The 13,414-nt window shown below is 33.2% G+C and overlaps 1 protein-coding gene across 1 annotated transcript in view; it reads left to right on the plus strand.

Annotated features, from left to right (window-relative positions):
• Window positions 1-12,818, plus strand: part of LOC111142259 (AE binding protein 2) — a 66,848-nt gene extending 54,030 nt beyond the window's left edge. The window contains exons 6-9 of the mRNA XM_022495305.1: window positions 2,684-2,751; window positions 6,308-6,421; window positions 8,818-8,844; window positions 9,398-12,818. Of these exons, the coding sequence (XP_022351013.1) occupies window positions 2,684-2,751; window positions 6,308-6,421; window positions 8,818-8,844; window positions 9,398-9,443 (255 nt within the window). The 3' untranslated portion in view covers window positions 9,444-12,818. The remainder of the gene's footprint in view (window positions 1-2,683; window positions 2,752-6,307; window positions 6,422-8,817; window positions 8,845-9,397) is intronic.
• The last annotated feature ends 596 nt before the right edge of the window (window positions 12,819-13,414 follow it).

The raw sequence follows: 13,414 nt of genomic DNA on the forward strand, positions 1-13,414 counted from the left end.
TTTACTGAGGTGTAATAAATATAAATGCACCCATTTAAGGTATAGTTTTATATGAGCTTTGACAATTCATCTATGAATCCACCACTGCTGCCACAGTTAAGATATAGAACATTCCCATTACTCAGAAGTTTTCTAGTGTAAACTCATTGATCTCTTCCCTCTCATGTGGGTTTTAATGTGCTTGGGTTTCTGTCTTGAAGACAGAGTGTAGGTCAGGATGGGGAAAAGAGGATCAGTCTTTTTAGTATCTGAGGTGAGAAAAGGCCAGAATAGTTACAGTGGAGATGCTAAGAATTGTTAGATTCTAAATATCTTTTCAAAGTAGTACTGACCAGAATTATGGGTGGATCATATGTCAGTTTGATAATGAAAGTAAAGGATGACTCTAGTGTTTTTGGCCTGGGCAGTTGGGCAAAAGAATGGAGTTGCCATTTAATAGAAAATTTGGAGATTAGATTGGGGGAGAGGGAAGTGTCAAGATCTTACTTTTTCACACATTCAATAGAGAATCCATTGCATCTTTCACTTAGTCAGATTGATGTAAGAGTTTGAGCCCAGAGGAGCAGTGTGGCTACATATACAAATAATACATTTTCAGCATATTAGTGGTATTTAAAGGAATCAGACTAGATATGATCATCTAGGAACTAAATATAAGTAGAGAAGAAGTGTAAAGAATGAGGTTTGGGGCTTATCACCGATTTTAAAGGGCAATAGATCTGATGAAATAATGGTTTAGTAATGAGCAAATATCTTGAATATTAAGTAATAGTGGTGATGATGGTGAATAAGGCTGTATGTTAAAAAATGAAGCACCAGTGTTCACATGCTTTCATTAGAGCAGCTTCTTGCGATGAAATCCTTAGGTTCACCATGGGAGGAATAGATATGATCAAAAAAATCAAAGAACTAAAAATGGTTATATTAGGAGTCTGGAAAAAAATTTTTTTTAAATTCACTGTGTCAAAATCATCTGTGAACATGAAAATCAGTTTTTTAGATGTAGAAAATATCTGAGAGGTTTTAAGAACCTGATTTTTATGTTTGTCATACAATAAAAACTAACGAATAAGAGTGATTTGCACCCCAAAGTCACATCAGGGATGCATGAATACCTTGAACTGAGGAAGAGCCTCAAAGGTAGGGTGTAATCGGAGGTGTGCGTTTCTTGAGGAGAGTGGAAGGAAGAACTATCAGTATGGGAAAAGGTGTACTTCATTGGACACAATAGAAAAGAAGGGAATTAGGTGGACCTCCCAAGTTCCATGACAAGGAAGGAAGTGGTATGTGTTACACAGAATCACTTCTTTTAGTAGGCAGACTATGCAATGATAACTGTAAATTTAAGTTTCCTAGAAACCAAATAAGCAATTATAGGAAATAACCATACAGTTTGCAGAAAAATGTGTTGTGAGGTACATACTGTACAGTTGACCTCATTTGTCTTACTTTAATTGAAACGTTTTCTTTCGAGCCTTCTCCAGAAGAGGTCAGCAGAATCCTAGGTACCAGTCAGTTGGCTTGCTGTTGTTGGTTGGTTTGCATTGTTTTCATGTCTTATTTTTTTGTTAGAGGTATTTTGTTTCAGCATCTTCAGATCTGTCGTTGGGTTCTTAAATTAATCTCATTGTGCCAGGTCTAGAATTAGAGTACTTAACTATTGGTTTTAAATAATGAGAATAGAACGTATTTTTATTTTTGTATAAAGTGCTATTTTTGCTTAATTATAATACATTTTGAGGTGTGTGGCTGTTTGCAGCTTAAATTAGATACTGAGATTTAGATTATGAGAACACTAAGATGCTAATTTTGTTAACATAGAAGTTACAAGAGTTATAAAATACAATTTCGGTCGGTTATTTAAGCATTTCCTTGAATTTTCAGAATCTCCTAATGAATGACAAGTATGTTGCCCTTTCTACGTTTTATATAGGTCTTTTTATTCAGGTTGATCCACTATTTAACTTTGATCTGTAGACATAGATTGGCTCACGTTTCTTTTAAAATAACACAAACCAACCAGCAAACGGAAACATCCAAGCAAACAACAAATATCTTAGTCATAAATTAAAGACTTTTCCTATCTCAGCTGTTGTTATTTTTTCTTTACTCTTTTATTTGTTCTTTAAAAATATTTCAACCGGGCGCCTGGGTGGCTCAGTGGGTTAAAGCCTCTGCCTTCGGCTCAGGTCATGGTCCCAGGGTCCTGGGATCGAGCCCCACATCGGGCTCTCTGCTCAGCAGGGAGCCTGCTTCCTCCTCTCTCTCTCTGCCTGCCTCTCTGCCTACTTGTGATCTCTATTTGTCAAATAAATAAATAAAATCTTAAAAAAAATTAAAAATATTTCAACCAATAACGAATTTTTCATTGGCAATCTAGCTAATATTCAGACTTTAATAGATAGTAAAATAAATAGCATTTTCAGGCCCTTAATAAAGTTAACATTGTGTTAGTATTTGCAATGCAAAACTTCTTCAACTCCTTTTTTCTCTTTTTCTTTTGTGAAAGTACATTATCAAAGGTGAAGCATCTCAGAGCAGGTCAGAACAAAATATTGTAGTAATACCTGGTCTAGGATATGAACTTAGAAAAATCTTTATTAGAATCAGAAGTGCTTTTTATTGATATAATAAAACAATGTTCTACAAATCATTTTTATGATCTCTTTTATATCATTACTAGGTAATAGCTAAGAGAAAAGAGGATTCTGGAAAGATAAAACTTTTGCTTCATTGGATGCCTGAAGACATGTAAGTATTTGGAATACTATGTATAATGAATAGACTCTTATTTTTATTAAAATCTTATACTAAAAAATTTGGATTTGAATATTATAAAAGAATTACAGAAATTAAACTGCAAAACATTTTGACTTGTCCGTATTAAAAAAATAATCTGTGAAAGCTCTTACAGTACCTGCGCCAAGGTATAACTTTACAACTAGCTTTTTTGCTATTTTTAATAAAAGTTGTTATAGCAGTTTTTAGTCGTTTTTAGGATGTGATCATTTTTAGCATTTTTCAGTGACCCTTAGGTATTATGCAAGCAGCCTTAATTGTGGTTTTGTTTGAATCATTTATTTAAAAAATTTCTGAGTAATTTCTAGCACACAATGATATTTTATAGAAAAATCAGTTGGCTAGTTTTCTAGCAGCACTGTGTTTTTCTGACCCAGATGCTCCATAATTAGACTTTTCTTTCCCTCTCTCCCTTTCTTCCTTTTTCTTTCTGGTACTCATTCCCTCCCTCCCCCTTTCCTTCTTTCTTTTCTTTTCTTTTTTTTTTTTCCTTTTCTTTCCTTTTCTTTTCCTTCCTTTCTTCCTTTCTTTCTTTTTCTTTCTTTCTTTCTTTCTCTTTCTGATTTTATTTATTTAACAGAGAACACAAGGAGGGGGAGGGGCAGAGGGCAAGAGAGAAGGAGGCTCCCTACTGAGCAGAGTGCCTGATGGTGGGGCTCCATCCCAGGGTCCTGAGATCATGACCTGAGCTGAAGACAGACGCTTAACAAACTGAGCCACCCAGGCGCCCCTTAATTAGACATTTCATGTTTAATTTTCCTTTTATCTTTTCATTAATTTTTTTTTTCTTGTTAGAAAAGGTAATGAAAGTGTATCTTAGAAATTTTGGATAGAATAAAAATTTCCAAGAATAGAATAAATTTTTTTTATTAACATAAATGTATTATTAGCCCCAGGGGTATAGGTCTGTGACTCACCAGGTTTACACAGTTCACAGCACTCACCATAGCACATACCCTCCCCAATGTCCATAACCCCACCACCCTCTCCCTAGCGCCCCCAACCCTCAGTTTGTTTTGTGAGATTAAGAGTCTCTCATGGTTTGTCTCCCTCCCAATCCCATCTTGTTTCATTTATTCTTTTCCTACCCCCCAAAGCCCCCATGTTGCATCTCCACTTCCTCATATCAGGGAGATCATATGATAGTTGTCTTTCTCTGATTGACTTATTTCAATAAGCATAATACCCTCTAGTTCCATCCACATCATCGCAAATGGCCAGATTTCATTTCTTTTGATGGCTGCATAGTAAGGATAGAATAAATTTAAGAGGATGGAATCTCATTGTATATACTTGGTTTTTCATAAATCATTATGTGGTTATGTGGTATGTGGTTAACATTTGTCTTTGTTATTAAATATTTTTCTATAATGTTTCTCATTCTAAGGATATGTTAATGAATGTGCTGTGAATTAAGAGTTCTTTTTTTTTTTTTTTAAAGATTTTATTTATTTATTTGACAGACAGAGATCACAAGTAGGCAGAGAGGCGGGGGGGGGATGCTTACTGTTTTTTTTAATCATTTTTCTTAATGTTATGTTAGTCACCATACGTACATCATTGGTTTTTGATGTAGTGTTCCAAGATTCATTGTTTGCGTATAACCCAGTGCTCTATGCAATCTGTGCCCTCCTTAATACCCGTTGCCCTCTTTTTTTTTTTTTTTTTTTTTTTTTTTTTTAAAAAGGGGGGGGAGAGAGACTGGGGGGTGGGAGGAGGGGCAGAGGGAGAGAGAGAATGGAGCCCATTGTGGGGCTTGATCTCACAACACTGAGATCATGACCTGAGCCGAAATCAAGAGTCAGATGCTTAACGGGCTGAGTTACCTGTGTCCCATGAATTAAGAGTTCTTAAATAGATTTTGGAGTTTACAATACATGCTAGCATATTGGTAAAGAAATCTAGCTTTTTAAAAAATCCTGTGCCTATTAACTGCCATTAATGTAGAACATGTTTTCCACCACCTTCCCCTGGCTCCATCCAGGTTTTGTGGAAATGCTGCTGTAAAATATTTTTGAAATGGCTTTGTAAAATTTATTTAATGGGCTCTTTTTTAGCTGAAACATTGAAAGTTACCCATTTTTCTCTATTACTAAAAGCTGTTAAAATCAGTACACAAACTGCAAAATGTTATAGTTTTTGATACACATTGCCTTTCTGAAAGTTTGTGCCAATTATAATCCCACCTGTTACATTAGAGAACTTATTTCTCTGGCTTATTATTAATACGTCAATTATTATCCTTTTACATTTTGTATTTCTATAATTACATGTAAGATCATTTTTAAACCTTTTTTTTTTTTTAAATTTAAAGATTTTTTTTTAAATTTATTTGACAGATCACAAGTAGGCAGAGAGGCAGGCAGAGAGAGACAGGAGGAGGAGGCAGGCTCCCTGCTGAGCAGAGAGCCCGATGCGGGACTCGATCCCAGGACCCTGAGATCATGACCTGAGCCGAAGGCAGAGGCTTTAACCACTGAGCCACCCAGGCGCTCCATTTTTAAACTTTTTAATCTTTGGTGAATTGTTGGTTTGTGTCCTTTGTCTCCCCTGTTCCTTTTTCCCCAGTGAATATTCACCTGTTTCATACTGATTTGTAAGAGCTCTTTTTATATTAAGGTTATAAACGTAGTTCAAGATAAATTGAAATATATGTGTATTCTTAGTATTCTGGAAATTGATCAGTCCAAGTATCTGAATGCTTTTATTTGAACTTCCTGGTGGGATTAGATTTCTTTGAATTCAGGATTTGATCACATGTGCATTTTTTTTTACATGAGGTTTGATCTAGTGGAGTGTTTACTTATTTAGTCATTAAAAAACTTGGTGTCACCATGAGGAATATAGTCAATAATAGTGTAATGTGATACGGTAACAGAGTAATGTCTAAAATTGTTGAATTACTATGCATTGGAAGTCAACTGTACCTCAATAAAAAAAATATTGTCAAAATGTCATCAAGTCAAGCTCAAATATGAATTTAGTTAGTAAATTAAAAGACAGTGTTTTATAATGCATGTTTCTGAGTTTGATATAGCTTTTCCACCAAAAATTCCTAACTCATTCTCAAATTCGTGCCTGAAATTTCACTGCCATTTTTTAGCTGAGACTCTGCATCCTTGCTGTTCCTTGGCTCCAGAAAATCTTGTTAACCTAGGTGACTCAGTCACACTAGCAGAAAAGTCTGGGTAATGTAAGGTCATATGAAGAATAAGCTTGAAGGGGCGCCTGGGTGGCTCAGTGGATTAAGCCTCTGCCTTCCGGCTCAGGTCATGGTCTCAGCGTCCTGGGATCGAGCCCTGCATCAGGCTTTCTGCTCAGCAGGGAGTCTGCTTCCTCCTTTCTCTCTGCCTGCCTCTCTGACTACTCGTGATCTCTCTCTCTGTGTCAAATAAATAAAATCCTTTAAAAAAAAAAAAAAGGAAACCCCTAGTTTCCCAGAAAAAAAAAAAAAGAATAAGCTTTAAGATTAATGTTATTTCATTTATGCTTATTTTTTAATTCATAGTCTGCCTGATGTGTGGGTGAATGAAAGTGAACGACATCAATTAAAAACTAAAGTAGTTCATTTATCAAAGCTACCCAAAGATACTGCCTTGCTTTTGGATCCAAACATATACAGGTAATTTAATTCTTGATTTGATGTTTTACTTTTGAATTGTAATCTTAAATCTCTCTGAATTTTGGATATAAGGTTAAGACTTATTTTTAAGTACTAAATTTCAGTACCAAGCATAGTTTGCTTTCTGGAGCTTTGTATATGGAAATTCCATTATATAAACATTTATAAATTTTAGGATCCAGAAAGATAATATTTTGGTAAAGTTTATATGCCAGTTTAATTCCAGATTTATCTTATGTAGCTTAGATTATAATATATATAGTATTTCGAAAATAAGTGCCTTTTATTTAAGTATGTGATTCTTTTTATGATACCAGTCTTTTGTGGGTCTGGGAATATATCTCATGTGGCCTAAAATACCATAAATGGTTGAATTTTTAAACTTATACTCCACCCAAACTTTTTAGGAGAACAGTTTAAATATTGTGTTTGTTTTTAAGAGGTAGCTCAGTGTTCACATTGCTAATAATTTTCTGATCTGACCTTTGTTTTAGTGTGCTGTGCTTATGAAGGTATAGGGGGGGAAGGAGAAGAGACCAACATTTCTGACTATGTGCTGAGTCACTTTGCTAGGTGCTTTACATACACTTCATCCTCACAGCAGCCTGTGAAGTAGGTGTTACTATCTCTGTTTTACAGATTGGAAAACTGAGGCAAGAGTTTAAATAGCTTGCCCAAGGTTACACAGATAGTATGTGACTGAACTCTCCTTACTGCCTCCATCCAAATGACATATACTAGGGTAATTCAGAAAGTGGTGAAAATGCTTAAGAAGCACTCTTCAAGAGCAAACTTGTGTGTTTTTAAAATCAGTTTTAATTTGGTATGTATTTTGCATAGAAATAGGTTGAATAAATAGCATATAATAATTGATAACACCAAATGTGAATTTTAGTTATCATTAAAGAGACTGTGTCCTATGCCAAATTCAGCAATTAAACACTTTGAAGGTTCTGTTAATTCTATGACTCAATTTTTTGGAGTGTTATTCAGTATAATAGGATTTCTTATAATTGGAGATGTCTTTGGAGAATTAAATTCTAACATAATGGGCCTTGCCATGTGGAAACACTGAGACTCTTGAGTTTTCCCTGCTCCCCCCAAATTTATTTTAAATATCTGATGAAGGTGCTAATAATAAGTACCATCAAAACTTGTTTTTTGTGATGAACTGTGTTATCAAGAGATTAGCATAATAAATAGTGAAATTACCTTAAAGGAGAAGATTGAAGGAAATCCACTACCAAAAATATGGGAAAGTCACGATTTACCTTTCTCTTTATAAGAAAAATAATTGAATATTCTTTATTTACTGGTACTTAATTTAGGGTTTATTTCTGCTTACTCTTTGAAGGGAGTAATTAAAATTAGCATTCTAAAAGAGTGATATTTTGGGAAAGCCACCCTGCTATTAGAACTGGTTGTAAACATCCCTTATGCAGAGGGTTGGCAAAGGGGCATGAATCTTAATTACAAGATTCAGACTAACTTCTGTGTTTCTGCCCTATGTTCTACTTGCCCCTCTCTAAGGGTCTTCCTTTTTCACAGACCAGCTTATTTTTGTAATTCTTGTGTATACTGTAAGCAAATTATTTTAGTGAATATAGATATTTTAGTGAATATTTTTAGGGACTTAAAAAATTCAGGTGCAAAACTACTGTCTAAAAGAGCATAGGAATTGCATTGCATGTTCTCAAAAGTGTACATCTGCAGTTCTTATTGATTTCATTTTTGGGTAATGAACATGTTCTTAAGACATATTAAATGCATCTGTGGAGTTATTTTTCTTTAACTGTATTTTACCCCCCACCCCTAACCCCTACCCGTTCTTAACATTTAATTTTGAGTCTAAACTTTCATGCTTCTCCTGTTCTGGAAATTAGCATTAAGTCTTTCCTAAAGTGGTACAGATTAATAGAACTGGCTACATCTGCTGTGATGTAACATGTGAGCAAGGGCTGGATTTGGATTTGGAAAACTTGTGAAATTAAGTAAAAAAGCAATTGTTCTAACTTCTTTTAGGAGACTTATCTTGTGGCTTATACACATCTCAAAATGAAAGCATGATAAACCTTCTAAAATACTCAAAATGAAACTAGAAAGAACATTTACTTAAGATTTAAGCATCAGTTTTAAAGTTCTCTTTGGTTAACATGCATGTGTTAAGCATGAAAATCTCTTTTAGAATCAGATTACTTAAAAGATTTATTAAAAAGCTGTATTATGTAACTGAGTTTGCAATTATTAAAGTATGAATGCTTTGGAAATAAATTTTAATGATCAATGATTATCACATTGCCTATATCTTATTTAATGTTTTTAATGTCTCTTTTGAAATACTTAATGTGTTTTTGATTCAGTCGAATAAAATAATATTCTTTTTTCTCTTTTTCTAGAACAATGCCGCAGAAGAGGTTGAAGAGGTAAAAAATAAATAAATACATAAAAAGCAAACAAGCGGGGACACCTGCAGTCTTAGTCACTGACAATGGGTTTAGTAAAAGTTGCACATTAGAGTCAACCCCTTTCCTTTTTTTTTTTTTTTTCTTAAATCCAGTATTTAGAATAATATTTATGCTTAGTGTAAACATTCTGTGAATGAAGTAGGCTCTTCTGTGGAATATATTAATATATTACTGTATATCCACATTTTCATGGAATGGTACTGTGGGAGACTGAGCAAACACTCTTCTGGCAACTTAGTGGAACAGCTTCTTAAAGGCTTTGCATGCTTGCTGCTTTAAGCTGCTTTTTTTCCCCCCTTTAGTGATTACAGTAGTTTATATTGGAAAGAAAACAATTACAACATGTGCCCTTAAAAATACCAAAAGCACTGTAAGGATATTTGTCTTGACAGTGTCTATTGATTTGAAGTCATATTAGGAAATATTTTGATAATGAAAATTATCAAGAGATAATTTACCTTTCGATTATGATAAATAGATGTGATTGGTTGCCATTTGTGTTCTTTTGCAGAACTCTGATAAGAAAAGTGTTCAATTTGTATTTAAGCAAACAGTGAACGACATTTGCAATCAACTAAAAATTCGTCTATCGAATTAGGGCTGAAAATTTCTGTTAAAGAGTGTTGCAGTATGTCTGGTGGCTCCCTTTTCAGGACTAGGGTTTTCTCATGGAGTACAGTATGTTAATATTTACCTTATATAACTAATCTGTTAACGGTTTTTGAAAAACCTCTATTTCCAATTATTTGAATAATCCTCATATTTTCATTTTAACCTATATAAGCCTCTAATTTTTTTTTTCTGAGGAAAGCATTTGGTTTATGAGTTGTTTTTTCTTAACATAAGAAAAATTGTATTTTTTTTTTTTTTTAAGTATTTCAAACTGAATCCTTTATGCACCAAAGTTGGTTTTGAAAAGGAAAATAAAATCACTTTCTTGCTTGGTAAGCAAGAAGCCATATGGATTTTTTTTAACTTAGAGAAATGGAAATATGTGTAACTTGTTAGTATTGTATCAAACAAATGTTGCATAGAGATAATAGAACATTGCTTGTAAATAATTCAGCAGATTTGTAATATATTTTTATATTATGAAATGTACTGTAGATGTTTTTCTAGAGGCATGAAAGTTAAATGTATATATTATGGGTAGAAATAATATTGAAGGATATTGTAATTCACTAGTGCTGCCAGAGGAATTGTTAATAAAGCACCTTCTTTAACAATAAATGTCTTTGCAGACTTAAGGGACTATGTACTACTGTTAATATCTATAAGAACAAAACACATTGAACATCCTTCCAGAAAGTCTTTTGAGGGAGGACCTATACCCATAATAGAATTATGGCACTCATTTCTGACAGTGACCGTGAAATCAATTATTTCCTTACTGTTGGAAGGACATACTGTAAAGTATATGTGGTTATATGCAGTCAAACTGCAGAAAATACTCCTGATGGAGGAGTTTTCACTTTACTACAGTGATATAAAAACCAGCAGTTTTTACACTAAATTTTTTAAAGAAAAGAATAGACAAAAATATAGAATTAAGCCTTTGGTTCCAAAATGGGAAAGGTTCCATGATACATAAATCATTTCTCATTTACTTTAAAAAAATTTTAAAAATAATAAAAATTATGGGAGACTTTATTCGTTAACAGTGGGGTAAAGAGCTATATACATGAAATGAGTCATATAAAATTAAATGAAGTGCAAATAAAAGCACTGCTACTATAAGACGTTCTGGAATGGTTGTTTAATAAGGGTATTATCCGTTTGATCTGTAGCAAATGTGATTTTATTTTTGAAAAGAAGAGAAAAGCAGTGTGTTTTACCTTTTTTTTTGTTTTCTTTTGCTTAAGCACTTCATCATTTGCTTTATTCTGTATCTACGAAGTAATCTGCAATCTTCTTTGTTATTTTAAAATTTTGATTTGTTATAAAATTGCCAAATAGAAGTGTTTCAGATATATAGTTTGTACCTGTATTTTTTATTTTATTGCCTCATGTTCTTGTAAGTCATTCTTAATTGACCGATGATTGTAGACCTTGCCTGAGTATTTTTTCTAATAAAACAAAAGCAAATCACATTTAGCTTCAAAATTGTAACAATTCAATTAAATTTTAAAACGACATCTGAAATATACATCTCATATTTTCTTGAAGGGCACAACAAATAAGTTTTTTCATTGTTTGAAAATATTTAGATGTCCAAACCAAATTTCATGGTTATGGATTAGCTAGCCTCTGAGTACTTAATTACTCATGGTACTTTGCTGCTTATCTGACTTTGGTCCGATACTATCTATACTAAAACACCAAAAGGAATATGGAATTAAAATGAAATAGTTTTATAACTTGTATATATACATGTATACACACATGCAATTAAGATTGGGAAATAAGTGTGAACATTTTAACCAAAAATAGTTTATTTAGTGATGTTTACCATTTATATTTTTCCTCCTAATCCCCTTATATGACATATTTGGAATATGGCACCTGAAATTATCAGAATCCATTGTATGGTTCAGCAGCAGGCAAACTGCCACCCACAGGCGTGTATCCGTTCACGTATGTATTGTCTGTGACTGGTTTCTCTCTGTAGTGGCAGAGTTGAGGAGTGAGAACATAAGGCCTGTAAACCCAAAATACTTAATCTCTCTGACTTTTTAAGGAAAAATTTGCCAGTTCCTGATATAGTCGATAAAATTTTGGAAAATAAACATAGGCCACACAAATTAATCTACATTTTAATCTGATATTATTAATTTTGGTACCAAACCAGTACAGTAACTTTTCAGTAAATATTGCTATATATTAGGTACCTGCAACAAATGGTGTTTTTTAAAAAAATTTTTACATTGAAATTCTTAATAGTTACCAGCATTTCACCATTTGTGTTTTTGTATCCTTAGGACTAAATGAGAATTGTAAATCAGATTATGTTTAAACCATAAGGCACATCTCTATATAAAAGAATTTTGGAAGTGGAAAATATTGTAAAATTTAAAGTTCTTTATTTTTCTAATAAACTTTTTCCTATATAAATTTTCCCTAAAGTGGACACATGATTTCTGAATTTCAGATGGAAGGAAATTAAGATGAAGAGTAATTAACTCTCAATACATATTTTAAGATTTGTTTTACTCTGATTGAAAGCATTGATAATTATGTCAGTAAATCTTTGACTGTAAAACTTCTTTCCCTTTCACACCTTAATAAAATGTTTTAAATACACAAGTATTCTTAAAAGGATAGAATTTGCTAGTTATTTAAAACACCTTTTATTGTTTGTTATTTGAATTCTTCTTTTAATAATATATGATTAACAGAAGTGTTAGATACTCTGATAAAATTTAAAATGGGAAAATATGGTTGAAGTCTATAAAATAGTTGGTGGGGGCTTTCTATATACTTATTATTTTTAAGTCTTTAATATGTTTGAGTAGTTCTCTAAAAGTCAAACACAAATTCTTAGTTTAGGTAGCTTCTCAGTATGATAAACTGATATTTATCTGTCAAACAGAGCCTAGGGTTACAGACCTACAAGGAGATGCTAATAAACATGACAGTCTTTCTTAAGAAAGGCAGTTCAATCCTGTATGTCATTTGAATGTTTTGGAGTTTTGTTTTAAGACTTAAGGAATCTCTGTACCCCAGCACGGGGCTTGAACTCAACCCTGAGATTAAAGCTGCATGTTGCACTCATCGAGCTAGTCAGGCACCCTGAATGTTTTGGGGTTTTGGTACATTTTGAAAATGAAAAACATTCTTCTAGAAAATGTAGACTATTTCTTAGAAGGATAAAATTTCTTAGAAAATTTCATGCATACTTTTCTTTTTTTAATTCTTAAAGAATCTGACCTCATGGAGGACTATAATTCCAGCATTACAGCTTTATAATTTTTTTTAAAGATTTATTTATTTATTTGTGGGGGGAGGGGTAGGGAGCAGGAGGGAGAGTCTGAAATAGACTCTGTGCTGAACGCAGAACCAGATGCGGGGCTCAATCTCCCGACCCTCATCACCACCCAGATCACATCCTGAGTTGAAACCGAGTCGGACGCCTAACCAACTGCACCAATCAGGCGCCCCAATAGCTTTAATATAAATAAGGGTCTGCAGCATTCTTTTTTTTTCCTTTTAGGTTAGAGTATTTTGTCATTTCTAATGGTTATGAACCTCAAGAGCCTTAAAAATGTAATGAAATGCTGTATTTTTATTTTTAATTAAAAAAGACTTAAAATATTGACATAGTCCAGTTTATTTTCTGAATCAGGTTTGGATGGTATATAATACATGGTTCTGTTACTCTGAAAATTAAAAAGGAGTTGTAAGTAGCTACAGCAGGAATTACAAAGCACATTTTTTTTTCTAGGTCAGTATTATTTTCACTATACCAAACTGCTTTTTGCAATGTGTGAGAGGAAATAAATGTACATTGTAATACCACTTGTAAAGTTGTTTTCAGTGTTTCTGCCACAGCCAGTCCCTAGCATGATACATGGCATGAAATAGTCTGTAA

Source organism: Enhydra lutris, unplaced genomic scaffold (genome assembly GCF_002288905.1).
Source record: "Enhydra lutris kenyoni isolate GAN:26980312 unplaced genomic scaffold, ASM228890v2 scaffoldscaffold7, whole genome shotgun sequence".
In the NCBI taxonomy this organism is placed as follows: domain Eukaryota; kingdom Metazoa; phylum Chordata; class Mammalia; order Carnivora; family Mustelidae; genus Enhydra; species Enhydra lutris.